Genomic DNA, 22,584 nt, shown 5'->3' with positions numbered 1-22,584 from the left:
TTCTAGGCAGCCATGCTTGAGGATGCAATAGGGGACCAGAAAGCTGATATCAGAGTATGATATCAGTCCTTCAGGAAACTTTTCCTATCTAGTGTGCTAATCACATCATCAGAAGGTCTTGAATCAGTTATACAGTAATTGCTATACAGAGAATGGGACTTATGCTTGTGTTGTGTGTCCCCAAGTGCTTAGTACAGTGCATTGCACTTAGGTACTTAATAAATACCATTACTGCTACTACTGTATACTACTGACTTCACAAGAAGCACACACAAACACATGTAGTTAATTATGAACCAGTTTGCAGATTCAGTGACGCTCTTATGGATTGACCTTTAGTCCATGATTATGCACCAGTCTGCACCTGACAAGCCCTATGTACGAATAAGGATCTCCATCAGTGATGGATTTAAATTACGTCACTGAATTTTGCTTCCTAGGCAGCACATTGAGCAATGCATAAAAATAGAAAAAGAAGTCAAAAACTGAATGCAGAAGCCATTATGTCCTTTGGGATACTGATGAAGAATGGAACCAATCTAGCATAGCTCCTCAAACCAAATTTAAGGTCTATAGAGTAATTATAATGTAGAGCCTCAAAGGATGAGAGACAAGGACCTGGGTTTTAATCCCACTGCCACATGTAACTTCTAGAATTGTTCCGTCAACCTTTCTATGAGCCACACACATTAAATATTGAGGCATGGGGGCAGGGAACGGGTCTACCAACTCTGTTATCTTCTCCCATGCTGTTAGTATAGTTCTCTCACACAATAAGCACTCAATAAATACCACTGATTGATTGATTGATTGATTGATTGATTAAACAATGAGGTACTAGAAACAGCAAGTCCACCAGCATCAAAGCAGTGTTCATCACAATTCACCTTTACTAGATGGAGCAATTGAGGAAAATCACTGACCATAGGATATCAGATACAAAGAGGGTAGAAAAAATGTTTTAAAGACCTAGATGATGCTGAAATTGGAAGACTACAGCAGCAGGCAAATCAGCCTGGCATGCAGCAAATAAGAATGGGTTAACTCTTAAAAAATAGTATTTGAGATCAAGATACCAAGAGGCAGAATCAGAAACTGTCACAACAGTGCAGATGGTAAATGGTATAACTGAACAATGAACAATCTTTACATCCCTTGTATTCATTCATTCACTCGCATTTATTGAGCACTTACTTTGTGCAGAGCACTGTATTAAGTGCTTGGGAGCATAGAATATAACAATAAACAGACACATATGGGACGCAATATAGTCTAGTGGAAAGAGCATGGACCTGGGAGTCAGAGGACCTGGGTTCTAATTCTAGCTCCACCATTTGTCTGATGTGTAACCTTGGGTAAGTCATTTAACTTCTCTATGCCTCAATTTCTTCATCTGTAAAATGGAGATTAAATCCTACTTAGACTGTGAGCCCCATGTGTGACAGGGACTGTGTCCAATCTGATTGTCTTGTATCTACCCCAGCACTTAGTGCTGGCACACAGTAAGCACCTAACAAATACCACCATTATTATTATTGTGTGCTTGGCACTGTTGTTTACATATACAACTTTTAAGCTGCATTCCTCATATGGTAAAATCCCACCAGCAACAATGTCATCTTGAAATCCAAAGAACAACTATAATAGTCACCCATTCATATTTTTATAAGTAAATGGTGCAGGGAACAACTGTCCTCCTAGATTGCACGAAAGAATGATTCAAATAATGGAATACTGTTTTTATTTTAAAAGGAAGGATTCATTGTAACATTGATCAAATTAAATATCTCCCATTTTGGAAATTTGGTAGAAAGCTACCTACTTAGTTTACTGAGTGGTAGAAAGCATTTAAATTTAGATAGCTGAAATCAATAAATAATAATAATAATGTTGGTATTTGTTAAGCGCTTACTAGGTGCTGAGCACTGTTCTAAGTGCTGGGGTAGACGCAGGGGAATCAGGTTGTCCCACGTGGGGCTCACAGTCTTAATCCCCATTTTACAGATGAGGTAACTGAGGCACCGAGAAGTTAAGTGACTTGCCCAAAGTCACACAGCTGACAAGTGGCCGAGCCGGGATTTGAACCCATGCCATCAATAAAAATAATTGTGGTATGTGTTAAGCCCTTGCTATGTGACAAACACTATACTAAGCACTGGAAGAGATACAAGATAATCAGATCAAACACAGTTCCTGTTCTACATGGGGCTCCCAGTCTGTGAGGGAGAACAGATAATTTAATCCCTATTTTACAGATGAGGAAACTGAGGCACAGAGAAGTTAAGTAAGTTTTTCTCAGTCCTTCTATGCCTTTGATATCATAAAATGAAACTTCCATTTAGGAGAAAAATAAAATCTAAGTGACCAAATACACACTTTATATGACTAGTCTTATAATGATGGTATTTAGAAAGTGCCTGACTCTGTTTAAGCTCTGGGGTGGATGCAGGATAATCAGATCAGGCACATCTGAGGGAGGAAGTATCACATCCCCATTTTCAGTTGAAGAGACTAAATCACAGAAAATTTAAGTGACTTGCCCAAGGTCTTAAAACAGGCAATGGCCAATCAGGGACTAGAACTTGGGGCTCCTGACTTCACAGCCCCATGCTTTTTCCACTGAGCCACACTACCTCCCTAATCACATGTTATTGTAGATTACCCTGGTCGTGCAACATGACGTGATGCCATTTAGTACCTTTTACCCAAACCCACGGAACGTAGAGTGAATTGCGGAGGGACTCCTAACCTCTGTTCTTCCCATTGCGTAGCCCTCCCAGATCTTGGTTAACACAGGCATCACTTCCGAGCCATGGGACTCAGCAACGGCAGTAAAGGTGGAAAAAAGCTGAGACTTACTACATATACTGGATATAGAAGACTGCGAGCCCCACGTCCTGTAGCTTGTAAGTTCATTGTGGGCAGGGAAAGGGTCTGTTATGTTGTTATATTGTACTTTCCCAAGCATTTAGTACAGTGCTCTGCACATGGTAAACTCGCAAAAAATACTGTTGACTGACTGACATAGGGCAGGGACTGTGTCCGCTCTCGTTAACTTGTATCTTCCTCAGTGCTTAGAGCAGTGCTTGACACATAGTAAGTGCTTAACAAGTACAGTAATGATGATGATGATGATAAAGCAGGGTGCCATATCTGTACTAGGCAGGAGACAGGATAACTGCAACCCAGACAGTCTGGTACAAACCTGAACAAATGGTGACCCTGTTTAGGACTCTGGTGCTAACTGTCTCTCTGGTGCTAATCTTTTCACTGTGCCTCGATCTCGGATCTCGCCTATCTCACCTTCGACCCCTGACCCACATCCTAGAAACAGCACAGGGAAACACAGGGCTGCTTCCAGAGGGAAGCAGCGTGGCTCAGAGGAAAGAGCCCGGGCTTGGGAGTCAGAGGTCATGGGTTCTAATCCTGGCTCCACCGCTTGTCAGCTGTGTGACTTTGGGCAAGTCACTTATTCTCTGTGCCTCAGTTACCTCATCTGTAAAAGTGGGGATTAAGACTGTGAGCCCATGTAGGACAATCTGATCACCTTGTATCCCCCCAGTGCTTAGAACAGTCCTTTGCATGTAGTAAGTGCTTAACGAATACCATTATTATTATTATTATTATCCTATCTACGGCCTGGAATGCCTTCCCTCCTCAAATCTGCCAAACACACTTCCCCCCTTCAAAGCCCTACTGAAGGCTCACCTCCTCCAAGAGGCCTTCCCAGATTAAGCCCCCCTTTTCCTCAGCTCCCTCTCCACTTCCCACCGCCTCCGCTTGCTCCCTTTGCTCCACCCCCCCTCCCCGCTCCACAGCACCTGTGTATATATCTACATATCTATAATTCTATTTATTTATATTAATGCATGTTTACTTGTTTCCATGTGTATTTATAATTCTATTTGTTTATATTGCTGCTATTGATGCTATTGGTTACTTGTTTTGATGTCTGTCTCCCCTCTTCTAGATTGTAAGCCCATTGTGAGCAGGAATTGTCTCTGTGGCTGAATTGTACTTTCCAAGGGCTTAATACAGTGCTCTGCACACAGTAAGTGCTCAATAAATACAGTTGAATGAATGAATGACTCAATCCAACGCACTCTGGTAATTGTGTTACAGAACTCGTTTCAGAATGTTTTCATGGAAAACAACTGCAGCTTAGTTATCATTTTCTTAAATGCATTGAGGATTGCAACACTTCCTTTAGGGAGTTTATCGTGCCAATCAAAAATATCTCTCTGTTGAGAAATGATATCCATGTTCCCCCTTTCTTCATTTCATTTTAGCACTCCTTGTTATATTCCTCTGAACCATAATAAATAAATGCTCACTCCTGGGTTTTATATCCTTAAAATACTTTCAGACATTTATTGTTTAGCAAAGCCATAAATATATAATCCCTTTAATCCTCACTCCCCCCACCCCACCCCCATCCCTAATTCATTTTTGTTGCTCTCCTTAAAATTTTCTTTAATTCCCATGTTTTAAGATTGATGAGCCCATAACAGAAAACAGCTTCCAGGTGTATTCTCACAAGAATCACATAAGGCACCATCATTTTCCCCAATTGGACTGTGATGCCTCTGTTTTATGATGCATTTTGTTTGTTTTCAGTGTTAGGCCATAATGAAAATTCATACTTAATCAGCTTTTCAAGCTCACCCTTGAATCCTACTTACCACTTTTCTGTCTCAGTGTCTCCTTCCTGTTCTTTATTTAGTTTGGACTATAGCTCCCAAATACATTAACTTGTGATATTTTAGACTGAATCTTATTGACAAGTTTCTGCCCATACATCCAACCCCTCAAGATCACTTGTCAGTCTTACCTCTTCCTAGTTTCATATTATTTGCAATTATAATTATCATGCTGTTTATCCTCCACATCTAGAACTTTAGATCAAAAGATTAACTAGTCCTGGAGATAAGAGCCTACCCATATGGCAAGATAAAAGTTTACCAGTCACATAAGTGAAAAAAAATTGCTTTTCAATATAAAACTTTGTAAGGTAATGTAGGTTTTGCAAAAAATTATATCACAGCATTCCAACTGCCCATTAATTATCGTAGTGACCAGCTGTTTTCCATCTCTGCTGAGGACCGAATAAAATGAAACAGGCTTAAGTTTCAGCTAAAAGGATTTAGTTTGTTACAAGGAAGAATTTCCTGATGGTGAGGATTGTTAAACATTAGACTGGGTTATTGAGGGAGGCTGTGGATTCTTCTTTTCTGGAGGCCCATAGTAATAGAATAAATTCTCGTGTGTATGGGAGGGTTAGGTCTGGCCCTTTTTGGAGGCAGTGGGATAGATTAGCTTAACTCTCCGAGTCCCCTTGGCTTTAGGATCAAGAATGTCTGGAATGTGTCTTTATGAATGAACCCATAATATTGAAAATAATATGAAATAGTCTCAGCTATAAATAATGTGCATTTAGAGTTTCCTTTTCATATTTCAATTTTGGAAAGTTAAATTAAATCAAATTGTACTCTAGGCTCTGCCCAGAAATATCCCAGGGTTTTTTACTTAAGCTTTAGGTGCATGAAAGAAATCTCTTTTTCTCTGTGGACTTGAAAAAGCACTTTTTGATTATGAGTTGTCTGTCTTTGCCTGTCCACTGATCTTTTTTGAACACAAGGCTTTGATAGTCATTATGAACCTTACACAGAATAAGCTGCCTTTAATTACAACTCAGTTTTTGCTTTTTCTTTCTTCTCTAGCTTTTTCCACTAGGGCAAATCACTCATCCGGCCCTGACGTCTGTGTCAGGCTGACCCATCCGGGTAACAAATTGGTCTCCTTGGAGAGAGAAATAGAATCCCAACTTTTGGGTAAAGAGTCTGTTCTAGGAGAAACTTAGAGGACATTGGTAATATTTTCATGCTCAAGAATCAGCCAACTAAGGAAACCTAGACACCAGTAGGATGCAAATTTCTCATAGTTTTCATGACATCATGTTACAGAGCTGAGACTTGAGACTCAGTTTCATACTGAAACCCATTTCCATACTCTCCCAATTTGCTACTCTGCTGTCACAATGCTCCACTGTGACTCTTCCACTTTCAAGGTTCTAAAAAGTCACAGTGGTTTAATCTGTCAGTCTTCATTAGATACCCTGCCATCGATTCACTCCTCTTTGGGCTCCTCAGTATTGTTTGTGTTGTTGCACAAAATAGCCCTTGCACATGGACACTATTTTTCTCTTTGGGAAGAGGCAGTAACTATGGAGCCTTGGAAGTTGGTAGAGCTTTTTTAGTTCTGAATCCTTTTGCTTGGCTTGTATCTCATACAGGGGAGGCAGTCTCCTTTACAATATATTCAGTCTTTAAAATCGCAAAATAAAATTGGCTCTCTGAAGAAGAGTATGTGCTGTGGAAGGATGTGGTATTGATAAATGAAAACTGGCAGTGGTATTTCTCTGATCCTCATCCATCAATTAAAACTATCTGAATGGTTTTCTTAAGCTCTCTGTGGGCAGAGATTGCATCTACCAACTCTATTATAATGTAATTCCCCAAGTGCTTAGTGCAATGCTCTGCCCAGAGCAAGCACTCGATAAATACCACAGATTGAATGATTATTTGCAGTAAAATGTAATTTCATCACCAGGTCTCCATTTAGGGAAGTGCAGAATAGAGACAGACAATCTAGATCATTCAAGGAGAAAAAAATGCCGTGCACCTGAAATACCCCCAAATGCAGTGGAACATGTTTTCTTTGTTTGGAGTCTTTTCAGTAACTGCCTCAATTCAGGAATAAAGAAAATACTTTCATTTTCCCCACCACCATGGGTATTGGAGCACTAAATTCCCAATGCTTAGCAAAATTGTGTTTGGTAGTACTGTTGATGCTAATTTTAGATGACCTAGGCATCTAAAGTGAAAGTAAATTAGGTATGTAGAAGAGCATGCTCATGACAAAGTGGGTCCCTGCTGATCTTTAAGGACCCACACCTCTGAGAGTGGGTAGACCAGATAGGGCCTACTGCCCTCAGATTCTACTGCTCTGGTCTTCGGGGATGCGAGTCAGGAAGTGTCCAACCTAGCTTTAAAACAGCAAAAAAATAATCAAAAAGTGATGCTGAGTTGGAGAGGAAGGGCCATGCAGAGGGGTGGGAAAGTGGGGGTGAACATGAGGATGGAGAGATGGATTTGGAGGTGTAGGGGGAGGGGAGGATGTACACAGTAATTTAAAAAGCCCCAGTGCGGGTGAGGGAAGAGAGATGTTGAAAAAGGTCCAGGGTGCTGATTGGGGAGAGATTCTAGGAGGTGGGAAGGGAGTGGGGATACCTCATGGCCTGGCAGGGTCGCCAAGGGAGGTCACTCTGACTTTTTTTTACTTCCGTTGAAGTAAGAATCAGCCACTATTATGGAACCAAATTTTCATCCAAGCTGTCTTGCCAAACAATTGCACTGAAGCCTAGTTTCCTTGGGGATTTGTGTCACCTAATGGTGATGGATATCGGATGTTAATAACTTTTTGTTGCACAATCCTGCATTTTTATCATTCTAATGACTATTGCAGGCACAGGGGAAGTTACTTGCCTGCCAGACATTCATGAATTCTAACCAGGAGCTAACTACAATACAGATGCCAATAAATTTTGTTCATGTAAAGATGAATGTTAATTTTACCTTCGCAGCAAAAGAATTGTCAGCTCCAGCCAAAAAAAACATCTAGTTCTGCTGGTAAAATTCTCCAAGGAGGGTTAGCAGAGAACACAAGATTGCGGCATCGTTAGAGAAAAGAAGTTGCTGTTGCCCACTGTGTTCTGCCGATTGAACTCCAATTTATTGCTGAGCTTAGTTATCAAATAAGTGTGTTCAGATAGTGAGGCCTGCACCCCAAGGGTCTGGTTGCTGAGGTTAAGAGGAAAGCCAAATGTCCCATTCCCTCTCTTTACTAGCGAGTCTTAGGGTGGTTCCACCCGTGACCATGCTTTGGTCAAAGACAGATAACCAGCATTTCATTAGTTAATGGTTTCTGCAGCCATAATAGATGTGGAGCCGAATCTTAAGCACAATCCAGGAATAACTGCATATTTCTGACGGGGAACATGTTCCTAATTTAGTGCTCCCCTGAGCCTGCTCCTGGGTTTCTCTTAGCAGCTCTTCTACAGGCATGCCATCCCCCGGCTCTTCCCTGGTAGTAGCTATCCTACTGATTCACAGCCTACTTGGTAAACATCAGCTCCCCCACCTCCATACTTGTTTTACTGACTTCTCATCTTTGTCCTGTGAGTATCAAGACCAAGTGAAATGTGTTTCCTTAGGACACAGTGAATCAAAGGTAGACCTAAAATAAAGACCTCAATACTCCACAAAGCAGTCCTGGGCCTAGGCTATTAAACTATCTCTAGACTGTAAGCTCGTTGTGGGCAGGGAATGTGTTTGTTTATTAGTAGAGTGCCTGGCACATAGTAAGCGCTTATTATATTGTGCTCTCCCAAGGGCTTAGTATAGTGCTCTGCACACAGTAAACACTCAATAAATACAGTTGAATCAATGAATATAGCCACTGGATGTTATTTCTGGCTTAAAGTGGTATTGCTAGTTTTTTTTTAATTTGCTATACTGGAAGTAATAGTAGCATTTATTGAGTACCCACTTGGTGCACTGCACTGTTCTAGGTGATTGGGAAGTACAGAATTTAAAAAAGTGACATGTTCCTTGCCCACAGTTCTCCTAATAGAGAAGAGTTCAACCTTCCCAACATCACTCAAATCCTCCCTTTACTCTCCATCCAAACTGCTACCATATTAATCCAAACATTTATTCTATCTTGCCTTGATTACTACATCAGCCTTCTTGCTGACCTCCCTGCCTTCTGTCTCTCCCCAGACCAGTCCATACTTCACTCTGCTGCCCGGATCATTTTTCTAAAACCATGTTTAGTCCATGTTTCCCCACTCCTCAAGAACCTCCAGTGATTGCCTGTACAGCTCCACATCAAACAGAAACTCCTTACCACTGGGTTTAAAGCACTCAGTCACTGTGCCTCTTCCTACTTTACCTCACTACTTTCCTACTACAACCTAGCCCGCGCACTTCACTCCTCTACTGCCAACATACTCACTGTACATCGATCTTGTCTATCCAGTTCATCTATTGTCCATGTCCTGCCTCTGGCCTGGAACGTCCTCCCTCTTCATATGCAACAGATGATCACTTTCTCCACCTTCGAAGCCTTATTAAAAGCACATCTCCAAGAGTTCTTCCCCGATACGCCTTTATTTCCTCTTCTCTCACTCCTTTCTGCATCAACCTTGCACTTGAATCCATTAGTGCTGAGGAGGGTGTAAATACATTCATCCATGTTAGGTTGGCTGAAGGAATGCTGTGGCTCAGGGTGTGAAGAAATTCATTAGGGAAAGTTTGTTCAAATAGGTGAGATATCAGGTGGGCTTTGAATATCAGGAGAGCTGTGGCCTGTTTGATAAGGGAAGGGAGGGAGAAGCAGTATGGACTAGTGTAAACCTCATGGGCCTAAATTTTAATCCCACATCTGCCGCTTGTCTGCTGTGTGACCTGTGTCTCAGTTATCTAATCTCTAAAATGGTGATTAAGACTGTGAGCCCTATTTGGAACACTGTGTCCAACCTGACCAATCTACTCCAGCCTTTAATACAGTGCCTAGTACAAAGCAAGTGCTCAAAAAAATATGAAAAAAAGAGGGAGTAAGGGGCATTTCAAGCTGGAGAACAGCATGAGTGAGTGGAGGAAAGTGGAAGATTCAAGAGCGAGATACAGCAATACTGGTGCCAGTTCAGAGTTCTTGGAAAGAAGGCAGATATTTTAGGATCACTTACCTGAAGGTTTCTGCACCTATCCCACGTTAGAATGCTTTTCTTTTAGCACTTTCCAGGGAAAGCCCATTGCCTTCTAATGCTAGTATTTCTTACAGCCCTCTGTCAGCTTGCAATAGCACAGCTAAGTTTACCTTGGCTTAAGCATCTGCTTTCCCCTCCCTTTGAAGTACTTTGACAAGAATTGGGATCATTTCAATTTAGCAGTGATAGTGATAGGTATACTTAGTATAGATAATGGCAGATCCCTTAGCCCAATATAACTTTTTGCTGAATAGGACACTTTATCTCATTTCCTTCATTAACATTTGTTGGTTAACACTCTATTTTCATGGAACCAATTGAGTGCTAATCAGCATATAGATAGGTAAAATTGCCTTGCATTCTTTATTACTCTCCATGGATTTACTTTCTCAGATAAAGGTAATGATTTCCATTTGCATCAATCAGGTTACCTCTTTCATTCGGTCAATCCAAGGTAATCACCCTAGCTGTACTCCATACCTGCTAAAGGAACATCAACGTTCCTATGAGAAATCTAATCTTGTAATCTTACTCTGAGTTAAAGCATATTCATTCAATAGTATTTATTGAGCGTTTACTATGTGCAGAGCACTGTATTAAGCACTTGGAATGTACAATTTGGCAACAGATAGATACAATCCCTGCCCAATGACGGGCTCACAGTCTAAACGGGGGAGACAGACAGCAAAACAAAACAGAACAAAACAAAACAACATCATCAAGATAACTAGAATCAAGGAGATATACATCTCATTAACAAAATAAATAGGTTAATAATATATACAAATGAGCACAGTGCTGAGGGGAGGGGAGGGGGAGCAGAGAGAAAGGGGGGGCTCAGTCTGAGAAGGCCTCCTGGAGGAGGTGAGCTCTCGGTAGGGCTTTGAAGAGGGGAAGAGAGTTAGTTTGGTGGATGTGAGGAGGGAGGGCATTCCAGGACAGTGGTAGGACGTGGGCCAGGGGTCAACGGTGGGATAGGCGTGAACGGGGGACCGTGAGGAGGTGAGCGGCAGAGGAGCAGAGCATACGGGGTGGGCAGTAGAAAGAGAGAAGGGAGGTGAGGTAGGAGGGGGCAAGGTGATGGAGAGCTTTGAAGCCAAGAGTGAGGAGTTTTTGTTTCGTGCGAAGGTTGATAGGCAACCACTGGAGGTTTTTGAGGAGGGGAGTGACATGCCCAGAACATTTCTGTAGGAAGATGATCCGGGCAGTGGAATGAAGAGTAGACTGTAGTGGGGAGAGACAGGAGGAAGTGAGACCCGAGAGGAGGCTGACACAATAATCCAGTCGGAATATCATGAGAGCTTTTACCAGCACGATAGCAGTTTGGATGGAGAGGAAAGGGCGGATCTTGGCGATATTGTGAAGGTGAGACCGGCAGGTGTTGGTGACGGATTGGATGTGTGGGGTGAATGAGAGAGCTGAGTCAACGACACCGAGGTTGCAGGCCTGTGAGACAGGAAGTGCCATCCACAGTGACAGGGAAGTCAGGGAGAGAACAGGGTTTGGGAGGGAAGATAAGGAGCTCAGTTTTAGACATGTTAATAATGTTGGTATTTGTTAAGCGTTTACTATGTGCCGAGCTCTGTTCTAAGTGCTGGGGTAGACACAGGAGAATCAGGTTGTCCCACGTGGGGCTCACAGTCTTCATCCCCATTTTCCAGATGAGGTAACTGAAGCACAGAGAAGTTAAGTGACTTGCCCACAGCCACACAGCTGACAAGTGGCAGAGCCGGGATTCGAACCCATGATCTCTGACTCCAAAGCCCGTGCTCTTTCCACTGAGCCACGCTGCTTCTCTATAAATGGTGGTATTTGTTAAGCGCTTACTATGTGCAAAGCACTGTTCTAAGCGCTGGGGGATACAAGGCGATGAGGTTGTCCCACGTGGGGCTCACAGTTTTCATCCCCATTTTCCAGATGAGGTAACTGAGGCACAGAGAAGTGAAGTGACTTGCCCAAAGTCACACAGCTGGCAAGAGTCAGAGCCCAGGATTAGAACCCACGACCTCGGACTCCCAAGCCCGGGCTCTTTCCACTGAGCCAAGCTAGGCATGTTGAGTTTTAGGTGGTGGGCAGACATTCTGGTGGAGGCGTCCTGGAGGCAGGAGGAGATACGAGCCTGGAGGGAGGAAGAGAGAACAGGGGAGGAGATGTAGATTTGGATGTCATCTGTGTAGAGATGATAGTTGAAGCTGTGGGAGCAAATGAGTTCACCAAGGGAGTGAGTATAGAAGGAGAACAGAAGAGGGCCAAGAACTGACCCTTGAGGAACCCCAACAGTTAGGGGATTGGGGGGGGGAGGAGGAGCCCACGAAGGAGACCGAGAATGAACGGCCAGAAAGATAAGAGGAGAACCAGGAGAGGACAGAGTCTGTGAAGCCAAGGTGAGATAAAGTGTGGAGGAGAAGGGGATGGTCGACAGTGTCAAAGGCAGCTGAGAGGTCGAGGAGGATTACGAAGGAGTAGGAGCCATTGGATTTGGCAAGAAGGAGGTCATGGGTGACCTTTGAGAGGGCAGTCTCAGTGGAGTGGAGGGGACGGAAGTCAGATTGGAGGGAGTCCAGGAGAGAGTTGGAGTTGAGGAGTTCAGGGCAGCGAGTGTAGATGATTCGTTCTAGGAGTTTGGAAAGGAAGGGTAGGAGGGAGATAGGATGATAACTGGAAGGGAAAGTGGGGACGAGAGAGAGTTTTTTTAGGATGGGGGAGACATGGGCATGTTTGAAGGAAGAGGGGAAGAAGCCATTGGAGAGTGAGCGGTTAAAGATAGAAGTTAAGGAGGGAAGGGGCGATAGTTTTTATAAGGTGAGTGGGAATGGGGTCCGAAGCACAGGTGGAGGGGGTGGCAGTTGCGAGGAGGGAGGAGATTTCCTCTGAGGATGCTGCAGGGAAGGATGGAAAAGTATGGGAGAGGGTTGGGAGGGGGGGTGGGTGGAGAAGGGGGAGGGGTGACTTCGGGAAGCTCAGACCTGATAGTGTTAATTTTAGTAATGAAGTAGGTGGCCAGATCGTTGGGGGTGAGAGATGAGGGAGGGGGAGGAATAGGGGGCCTGAGGAGAGAGTTGAAAGTTCGGAACAGTTGGGGGTGATGGGCATGGACATCAATGAGGGGAGAAAAGTAGTTTTGCCCAGCGGAGGAAAGGGCAGAGTTAAGGCAGGAAAGGTTAAATATCTGAAATGCTGTAGAGTATGCCCCCTTCATGCATAACTCAGATATTCAATAGATAACTAAATAATTATGGTTATCATCCAGTTCTCACTTTGAAAGTTCATTTTCAAAAAGTTCTAATATATGTGGAGAGAAAAAAAATTCACAAAATCTGACATTATTTCACTTTAGGGGGGTAATTTTAATGACAACTACCAAGTTTTGTTCTCCGTTTCTTGGTTTTCCTTATGGTGCTGCTATACTCAATATGTGTGTGTATGTGTGTGGTTCCATAAACAAAGTGAGGAGAAAATCATCATTGTCTTGCCTTCCTTTAAGGAGACTGTTTTGGCAACTTGGATCCTGTGTGCAAATGACTTAAAAATAGATTCCTGTCTGCTTTTTTTTCCCCTTGACTATTGAAATATGTCTCTGTATTGTTCTCATCTGCCTACTTCTCATATAGCAAGGGGATTCTGAGACTAGGGTTACAGCTGCAGGACATAAAAGCCAAGTTGCTAAATCCATTTCTTTTCTCCAGCAGTAACATCCCACTCTCTGGCTGTGGAGTTCTTTCTAAGTTTGATACACAGTTGATGCCACAACTACTAGGAGCAGGAGAACTAAGATTTCTGATGGCCTACCTGCTGTGGAATTGAACCTGCTTTGCTTGCCCGATGATGTGCCACTGTTTTCAGAATGCCTTTTTTCATCTTTTAAGAAGTCAGATTTATCAGCTAATGCTTAGTAGAGATCAAGTTCACAACCAGACTCTGTGAACACAATAATGAAACTCTGTGTAACAGAGAACATATTTTCACTCAGTGGGTTTGGATATTGTTTCCTGCTATGTAATAGAGTTTACTCAAGACCTAGTTCTTTGATTCCAGCAGCGCTATTTGTGGAGGGAGACCAGCTGTCTGTTTTTTGGTTGTTGTTTTTTTACTGGATAGTCAATTTTTCAGCCAGTCTCTTCCCTGCCCAGTAAGGATATGATACTGGGTGTCTTTATATCTGATGTGGATAGTTTCAACACTGGCCTCCCTCTGCCACTGAGTTCCACAGCCCAGAAATGATGCCTGTATTCAGAGGAACCTCGGAGGTGAATGAAAAGCTCTGGATTTGAACAAAGCCAAGCTGATTTTCAAAAAATGGGACTTAAGGTCACATTATATTATGTTGTGTGCTTGGCAAAAATGCTTGCAACGTCAAATACATCTCCTCATCTGATAGCCGTCGGGGCCGTTAGTGATCATTCTCTAGGTAAAAGACATTTAGATTTCCTTGAAAAGTGCTTTGTAAGCATGTAGGCCTGAGGATTCCTCCAGTTCAACTTAATGCTCTATTTCTGAAAAACTGATCTAAGGGTCCCATCAAATCTTAAAAATGAAATCAAAGGGCCTCAGCTAGAGAGAGTTGGCCCAGGAGAGCTTAGAGGAGAGGAATAGACTATAAACTCATTGTGAGCAGGTAACGTGTCTGTTATGTTGTTGTGTTATACTTTCCCAAGCACTTAGTACAGTGCTCTGCACACAGTAAGTGCTCAATAAATACGATTGACTGAGGAATGGTGAGGAACTATGGGGAACCAGGCTCTGCCAATTTACCAAGTAGGAGAGAGACCCCCAACACCCCACCTGTCTGACACCCCATGGCTGGGGCCTTGTCCTGGAGTTTCCACCTGGAGTTTCTGGTGACAACCAGTATTCTTTTGTGTTACTATAGTAAAGCAGGAATTAGACTGTGGGAATATGTGTTAATAAAATTTTATTGTAAGTTTTAGTAAATAAACCAGGAGGTAGATTTAAGAAGAACAGAATAATTTTTTATTACTATAAATTAAGATGAGACTTTGCTAATGCCTTTATTAACAATTGGATACCAACTACTCACCACTTCCAACTCATTTTATTTACATAATCTTTTGCACCAAATAGGCTGTATATAGTTTAATCATATAATTGTATTTAGCTCTTTGATACTCAGTAATAATAATAATCATTGTGGTAATTGTTAAGAGCATGATCTAGTGGATAGACCATGGGCTTGGGAGTCAGAAGGTCCCGGGTTCTAATCCTGGCTCCACCATTTGTTTGCTGTGTGACCTTGGGCAAGTCCCTTAACTTCTCTGTACCTTGGTTCCCTCATCTGTAAAATGGGGATTGAGAGTCTGAGCCTCACGTGGGACAGGGACTGTGTCCAACCTGATTTGTTTGTGTCCACTTCAGTGCTTAGTACAGTGCCTGGCATATAGTAAGTGCTTAATAAATACCATAACTATTATTCCCATTATTATTATTATAATTATTATTATGTACCAAGCACTGTACTAAGCACCGGGATAGATCGGAAGTAATTGGAGTGGACACAGTCCCTGTCCCACATAGGGCTCACAATCTTAACCTGCATTTTACAGATGAGTTAACTGAGGCACAAAGAAGTTAAGTGACTTGACCAAGGTCACAGAGCAGACAAGTGGCAGAGCTGGGATTAGAATGCAGGTCCTTCCGACTCCCAGGCCCTACCCACTAGGCCATGCTATATATGACTTTGCTATAATTGGCAGTTTGTCAAATAAAAAAGCATGATAGTACCATATTTACTGGCATAATCACCTCTACTGCATAACTGTCCCAGCCCAAATTTTGATGAAAGACTGCTTTTTGTACTACATAACTGTAAGCAGTGATAGCCATACATTCTTGGGAAGTAGGAGAAGAGTCAAAATGTGACAACCCAGCCAAGACAGGCTCAGGCTGGGGATGGCGGTTCCTCTTTGAAAGAGGTACAATCTGAGGGAGGAAGGGGAGAATGGTAGGGGGCTTACCGTAATTCCTTGAGTGCCTATTATGTGATGCCTTTGGGAGAGCGCAGTAGAAGAGACACAGTCTCTATTGCTCTCTTACCTCCCTCTTCCTTCTCTTCTCCTTACCCCCTTTTTTCTTCTCTATTTTCTCCTCTTCCCTTTACTGCTAGATGTAATTCTTATATGACCCGTGAATAATCCCTCTCTTTTATAGTGTTGTGAAAATTATTAAAAAAGGGGGATTATTTACAAGTAAATATGGCATCCATTGGTTCTAAATGGTCAGTTTGGGTGATTTTATTTGTTTGTTTTGTTTGAAGCATAACTCTTATTTTCCATTTTGAGTGCTCTAAAGAAGCTGTTCCTATTAATGCAGTAGAGGCACTGAAAACAGTAACAGATTCCTCTATTAAAAGGATTTATTTTGAAAAATAAAGATTGCTTTTTTTGATGTCTGCCCGACACCCCCACCCCGTCCCCCCAAAGAGAAACATATCTCTTTTCCGTGGTGGTTTCTCTGTCCAAACCACCTACATTGACATCTGTGTTCAGCCTGTTGTACTGTGAACAGCCAAGAAGTGAGATCTAATTGCATTTCAGAGAATTCAAAAATATAAGAACACAAGATATGTGATTATGGGCCAGATCAATGGTCCCTTCAGCCTAGTATTCTTTACTGAAAGTGGCACCAAAGGACCAAAGGGTGCTTGGAGGAACTGAGTGATTGCCTCTCTACTTAGATCCACCTTCATAGTTAGGGATATATCTTCTAACATGTCTAATTCTTTTCTCTAATAACCCATCATGGAATTATTGTTCCTAATGCTAAACTCTCATGAGCCCTATAATTTTTTGTGCCTTCCTTTTAACACTCCCAATTTTTTCTCTAGTAATTCATTAGGGACCTATCATCTGTAAATTATCCGAGCTTTTCTTGAACCTGTTGATCTGTTTTGTCTCCCCAACTTCCTGTAGTAATAAATTCCATATGGACTCATTTTGGTCATCTGATTCAACTTTTAATTCACTGCTTTGAAGCCAAATAAAGATCTTCTTTCATGTATTTCTTACTTTATTCACATATTTTTAAAGTTTGACTAGTTTTGCTTCGGATGAAGTGCAGAATTTAAAATAGAGTATGCAGATAAATTGGTAACTTTAGTAAGTGTTTTGCGGTTTATGAATTTTAAAAATCCAATCCAAGAGAGATCATTTGTTTTCTTTTTGGTGCATCAAAATTAAGTACTGTGTTCCTTCATTCCCATGACAAACATGCAGGCTGAGAATGAAGCCACCAAATAAAGGGAGATTTCACTTGTCACATCTTCTCCAGTGAATAAATATGTGCTGCTCAGGATTAGTAGCTGTTGAAAAGCAATGTGACTTAGTGGATAGAGCATGGATCTGGGTGTCAGAAGAACCTGGGTTCTAATCAAGGCTCTGCCACTTGTCTGCTGTGTGACCTTTATTTACATTTATTTACCAGTCATTTACATCTCGGTGCCTCAGTCACTTCATCTGTAAAATGGGCTTTAAGACTGTGAGCCTATTTGGGACTTGGACTGTGTCCAACCTGATTACCTTGTATCTACCCCCAGCTCAGAACAGTGCCTGACACCTAGTAAGTGCTTAACAAATAACATAAAAAAATAATATTGGAGTAGATTTATTTTTCATTTTGGCAAATTTTAACCACGATACACATATTTAACAATGCTATCTGAAACCTAATGTAAGATTATTCTGGATGTTGCAAACATAAATGAATGCTTAAGTGGATCATTTGCAAGCATTTAAGCAGGCTATTCTCATTGAACTCTGTAACCTTTGGCAAGCAGTGTGAAATCCCCAAGTTACATGTGCAAAAACTTTTCTTCATGTAATTTCAAACAGTAGTATTTATGGAGCACATATTGTATACTGTATGAAGTATTTGGGAAAATAAACTAAAAATAGTGGATTTGATCTTGCCCCTCTAGGAGCTTAAAATCTACCTGGAAAGCAACTAAAGTGAAATGAATAAATTGGCACAAAGCAAAAATCCAGGGAAAGGAAACCATGCTTTCCCAATTTTCACCACTTTAGTATATAGGTGCTTATAAGTTTTATTCAACCTAATGCAGCTGTCTCAAAAATACTGTGGTTAATGTATGCCTTTGTTACCCAATTAAACTGCTTAGTACCAAATATGACAAGCTTATCGTACATGAATATAGTCCAGAGATAACAGAGCTATTGAGAATGAATGCATTATAGATCTGTTAATCATTCTGGATTATTTCTGTATAATAGTAACAGTTCCTTATTTTTTTCCCCCCTGGGCACATGTAGAATCAACCAGTCAATCAATGGTATTTATTGATCGCTTATTTCATGCAGAGCCCTGTATTAAATGCTTGGAAAGTACAATACAACAGAGTTAGCAGACATGATCCCTGTCTACAAGGAGTTTACAATCTATGGTGTGAGACAGACATTAAAATAGATTAGGAATATGGAAAATAATCAAATATAAGAATATTTGCATAGGTATTGTGGAGCTGGAGTATCAATATACTTAAGGGGAACACTGCCAAGTTCATAGCCAACACAGAGGAGAGGGTAGATAGGGAAGTAGAGGGCTTAGTCTGGGAAGGTTTAGTGTGAAAGAGATTTTTTTCACAGCAGTAATCTGACCCATCTAGTACAACTCATTTTGGACTATTTTCATGAATGCTCAAAGAGAGGCTTTGAGTCCCACAGGCCATAATTGAGTTTATGAAGGTGTACTGCCCAAGGTATAGATGGAAGATGTTTGGCTGTTTCAGATATATAATGAGGGGCTGTGTTTTAATGAATATTATGCTCTATATAGACTAATGAAGTGGGTTTTGAAGGCCCTAGGATTTATTTTTGGGTGAGCTTGGTAAAAAGCCTCTTAACCTTCAGCTTTCCCATTTAAAAACTGAGGTTGCTAACACTCCCTAGCTTCCAGATTCCCATGGAATGAGGCTTAAAAATGACTTTGCTCTCCTAGAAGGGCACCAGAAAACCCATCCCGATGCTCACCCATCCTTCCTGCTTGTTACTCAGTGAAAATCCCTCATTTCATTAGATGGTGAAAAGGCAATTGTTCTGAAAGTTAGCTTCAGGATAATATTAATAATAATGATGATGGTATTTGTTAAGCACTTACTATGTGCAAAGCACTGTTCTAAGTGCTGGTGGCGATACAGGGTGATCAGGTTGTCCCACGTGGGGCTCACAGTCTTAATCCCCATTTTACAGATGAGGTAACTGAGGCACAGAGAAGTGAAGTGACTTGCCCAAAGTCACGCAGCTAAGTGGCAGATCCAGGATTAGAACCCATGACCTCTGACTCCCAAGCCCATGCTCTTTCCACTGAGCCACGCGGCTTCTCTGGTGCATGTTACTGGCTACTCGTGACCTTACTTCAGATACTCCAAGAGCAATCAACATCTTACCTTTTTGTAACATGTATTCTGCAATCAGTCAATGGTATTTATTGTTTACTGTGTGCAGAGTACTGTACTAAGCACTTGGGAGAGTACACTACAACAGAGTTGGTCACAGACTGTAAGTCCCCTCTGACTATAAGCTCATTGTGGGCAGGGAACGTGACTACCAATTCTGTTGTATTGTGCCCTCCCAAGAACTTAGTACTGTGCTCTACTGCACACAGTAAGTGCTCAGTAAATATGATTAGTTGACAGTTTGATAGACATGCACCCTGCCCACAGTGAACTTATAGTCTCGAAAAGCAGTTCACATTTCTGGTGAAAATAAGAGGCCTGCATATTAGACCTGAATCGTCTTGTCACCTAAGCGGTGATACTTGGTTCTGCAGCTAGGCTCTCCTTGAAAACTATTCATCTTCTCTGATACTGGGTGGCCTTTCATAGATCAAGTTAAGCAGCATAACCGTCTGATTCAGAAACTGTTTCTGGAAATGGAAAATCTGTTAACAGATCAGCCATCATTAATCATGTGGGGGATACAGCGGAATGCAGAATGTTAATATGCATTTTTCCTAATTAGTCTTTAAGGAGCTGATTTTGTTCTTGGAACCACATGAAACTGAAGTAGCTGGGCGTTGTAGAATTGGCCATCCTTCCCTGGGAGGCTGAAAAAATGGGGGAGGTTCTTTTTCCTGGACTAAATAACTGGATAATATCTCACTTTCTGTTTTTGGAAGATTATAGTGATTACCACCATCTTCCCAAAGGATTAACTGATAAATTGCAGAGAATACTTTGTTAATAAAAGCGCCAAAGAATGATAACTTTGCTTGTTCTTTTACAGCAAATACTGCGTCACTCCCGGGAGAATGCCACAAAAGTTATATTTCTTATCACCGATGGTTACTCCAACGGAGGTGATCCGAGACCAATTGCAACATCTTTACGGGAGTTTGGAGTGGAGATCTTCACATTTGGGATATGGCAGGGGAACATCCGTGAGCTGAATGACATGGCTTCCAGCCCAAAAGAGGAACATTGCTACTTGCTCCACAGCTTTGCAGAGTTTGAGGCTCTGGCTCGTCGAGCCCTGCATGAAGGTAGTGAAAACCTCACGAGTGCAAGTGCCTCAGTTGATGGCATTTTTAATATCCTATAAGCTCTTTCTCTCTTCCTTCAAACCCGTAGTACTCTGACAGCCTGTATAGTTTTAAAACCACCTGAGTGGAAAAGATACCCTAGCACTCAAGTGCATATTGAGTGCCATCTTAGTGGAAGGTGTGTGTATGTGCGGTGACACCTTCCATCCCTGAGAATGGTGTTCTACATAGTTTGTCTATGAACATATGAGAAAGCCCAGCTATTCTCCATTGACAGTGTGATGGTTGCTCTCCTCGATATCTATCCTTTAGATTAGGACATAGCCCCTAGCACCTCCAACTTTCCCTGGTGTCCAAATGAAGTGAGGGTCTAATGTGCCAGACAGCAGGGTCTGACAAGGTGCCCTCTCTCATGCCTGCTAGAGGTTGCCAGTGTCTGATTTAGATTTATCTACCTGCATAAGATCTGACAGAAATGCCTTCATGATATAGAGCGAATCTGATTGTATTATGTGGGGGAAAATTAATAATAAAAGCTAGAAATACTACATCCCTCAGAGTTGCACCTGAAGAATTTCCAGTACCTTACCAGTCACGACTACAGGAGGGAGAGTCAAACAGAGGCACATGGAGCAATCTCAATCCCCATTTTATAGATGAGGAAACTGAGGCTCAGAGAAGTTAAATGACTTGCCCAAGGTCACACAGCAGACAGGTGGCAAAGCTAGGATTAGAATGCAGTTCCTCTGACTCTCAGGCCCTCACTAGGCCATGCTGCTTCTTCACTGTAACCACAAACATCAGTAATGGTTATTGTAGTGATTCTTTTTAAAGGAGATATTGGGATAGTGAAGTAATGAAAACACTGAGGTGGAGATGCTGCATCTAGATTTTCCCACTTATGTACGTAAATACCACCCTAGCCTGACTCCTAAATAACTTGTGAAATCTTTGTAACGAGGTCCAGATTGAAATGACTAGACTTCTGATTGTGGAACTGATTCGTATTCTCTTATGGAAAGTAATGTGTTTAAATATTGAGATACTGCTAGGAATGTAAATTTCCTCTCTTACTGAAAGAAATTAGAATTTTGGAAGGCAGTGATGATAAAATAATGATGATCCACCAGAGATTAATTATTGCCTCTTTCGTTCTTTTGGTTTACTGACAGATCTGCCTTCAGGGAGTTATATTCAAGAGGACATATCCCATTGCTCATACCTCTGTGAAGCAGGCAAGGACTGCTGTGACATAATGGCAAGTTGCAAGTGTGGCACTCACTCTGGCCAGTTCGAATGCATCTGTGAAAAGGGATACTTTGGGAGAGGACTGCAACATGAATGTACAGGTCGGTCTCCAGTTTAATCCTCTTTGAACCTCTGAAACTTGTCCAGTTTCTGATCTGATGCTGGATTGGCCTGACTAGAGCCAAACATTGCTTTCAGACTGAGCACAGAATTAAAACCAGTATAAGTAGCCATCCTGATTCTCACACATTCAGGGGGAAGTGCAAATTGAATGTATGGTAGGTCTGCTGGTCTTTGATTCCTAAAATAGAGTACAATTCACCCAGCCAGAAAAACAGAACCCGGCTTAAGTGTGCCCAGTGTTTAATGAGAAGCAAGTGATGTTGTCTCGACTGTAGTGTTTACAGAAAGAGCTGGATAGCACAAGCAATGTAATTGTACCGTGACATTAGGCGCAACTGGATGTAATATCAGAGCAAAATTCATAACTTCCCCACTTAATTGATTTTCCCTTTTGAGTTTTAGAAAATTTCCCAGTCTAGACATGAAAAGGTTACTGTGTTTCCCGGGGATACACACCAAGTACTTTTTCCTGAAGCATGTGGCATTTGTTATTTGACTCAGGATGACTCGGAATGGGAACACCCTTAGTTGTATTATGGCAACGGGCAGTTGATTTCCCTCTGCAACCAGGATCTTTTTCCCCTTGGTTGGCAAGTGCTGTTTTCTCTGCATCTCCTTGTCCCTCACTCTCACCCTTCTTGTCTTTGGCTCAGCCCTCCTTTCCTTCCCATTTCTTCTTCCCTCTCATTCTTTTGTTTTCCCATTTTGCTTTCTCTGTCTTTTCTACTTCTCTGCTTTCTCCATTCCCTCTTTGTTTCTACCCTGGCCCAGCTCCTTTGCCATCTGTCAAATTCTTTGTCTCCTTGGCATGGCTTTCCATTCCCACCAAGCAGTCACACTCTCATTGGCTCTCCTCCAAAATATGTGTGTGTGTG

At 42.0% G+C, this 22,584-nt stretch overlaps 1 protein-coding gene across 8 annotated transcripts in view; it reads left to right on the top strand.

Annotated features, from left to right (window-relative positions):
* Positions 1–22,584, top strand: part of SVEP1 (sushi, von Willebrand factor type A, EGF and pentraxin domain containing 1) — a 230,211-nt gene that overhangs the window by 16,519 nt on the left and 191,108 nt on the right. For all 8 annotated transcript variants that reach the window (XM_029055005.2, XM_029055000.2, XM_029054999.2 and 5 more), the window contains exons 2-3: positions 20,083–20,338; positions 21,511–21,687. In XM_029055005.2, coding sequence (XP_028910838.1) covers positions 20,083–20,338; positions 21,511–21,687 — 433 coding nt within the window. The remainder of the gene's footprint in view (positions 1–20,082; positions 20,339–21,510; positions 21,688–22,584) is intronic.

The sequence above is a fragment of the Ornithorhynchus anatinus genome, chromosome X5 (assembly GCF_004115215.2).
Source record: "Ornithorhynchus anatinus isolate Pmale09 chromosome X5, mOrnAna1.pri.v4, whole genome shotgun sequence".
Classification (NCBI taxonomy): Eukaryota; Metazoa; Chordata; class Mammalia; order Monotremata; family Ornithorhynchidae; genus Ornithorhynchus; species Ornithorhynchus anatinus.
The sequence above is the reverse complement of the archived record's forward strand: the minus strand, read 5'-3'. Positions and strand labels throughout refer to the sequence as shown.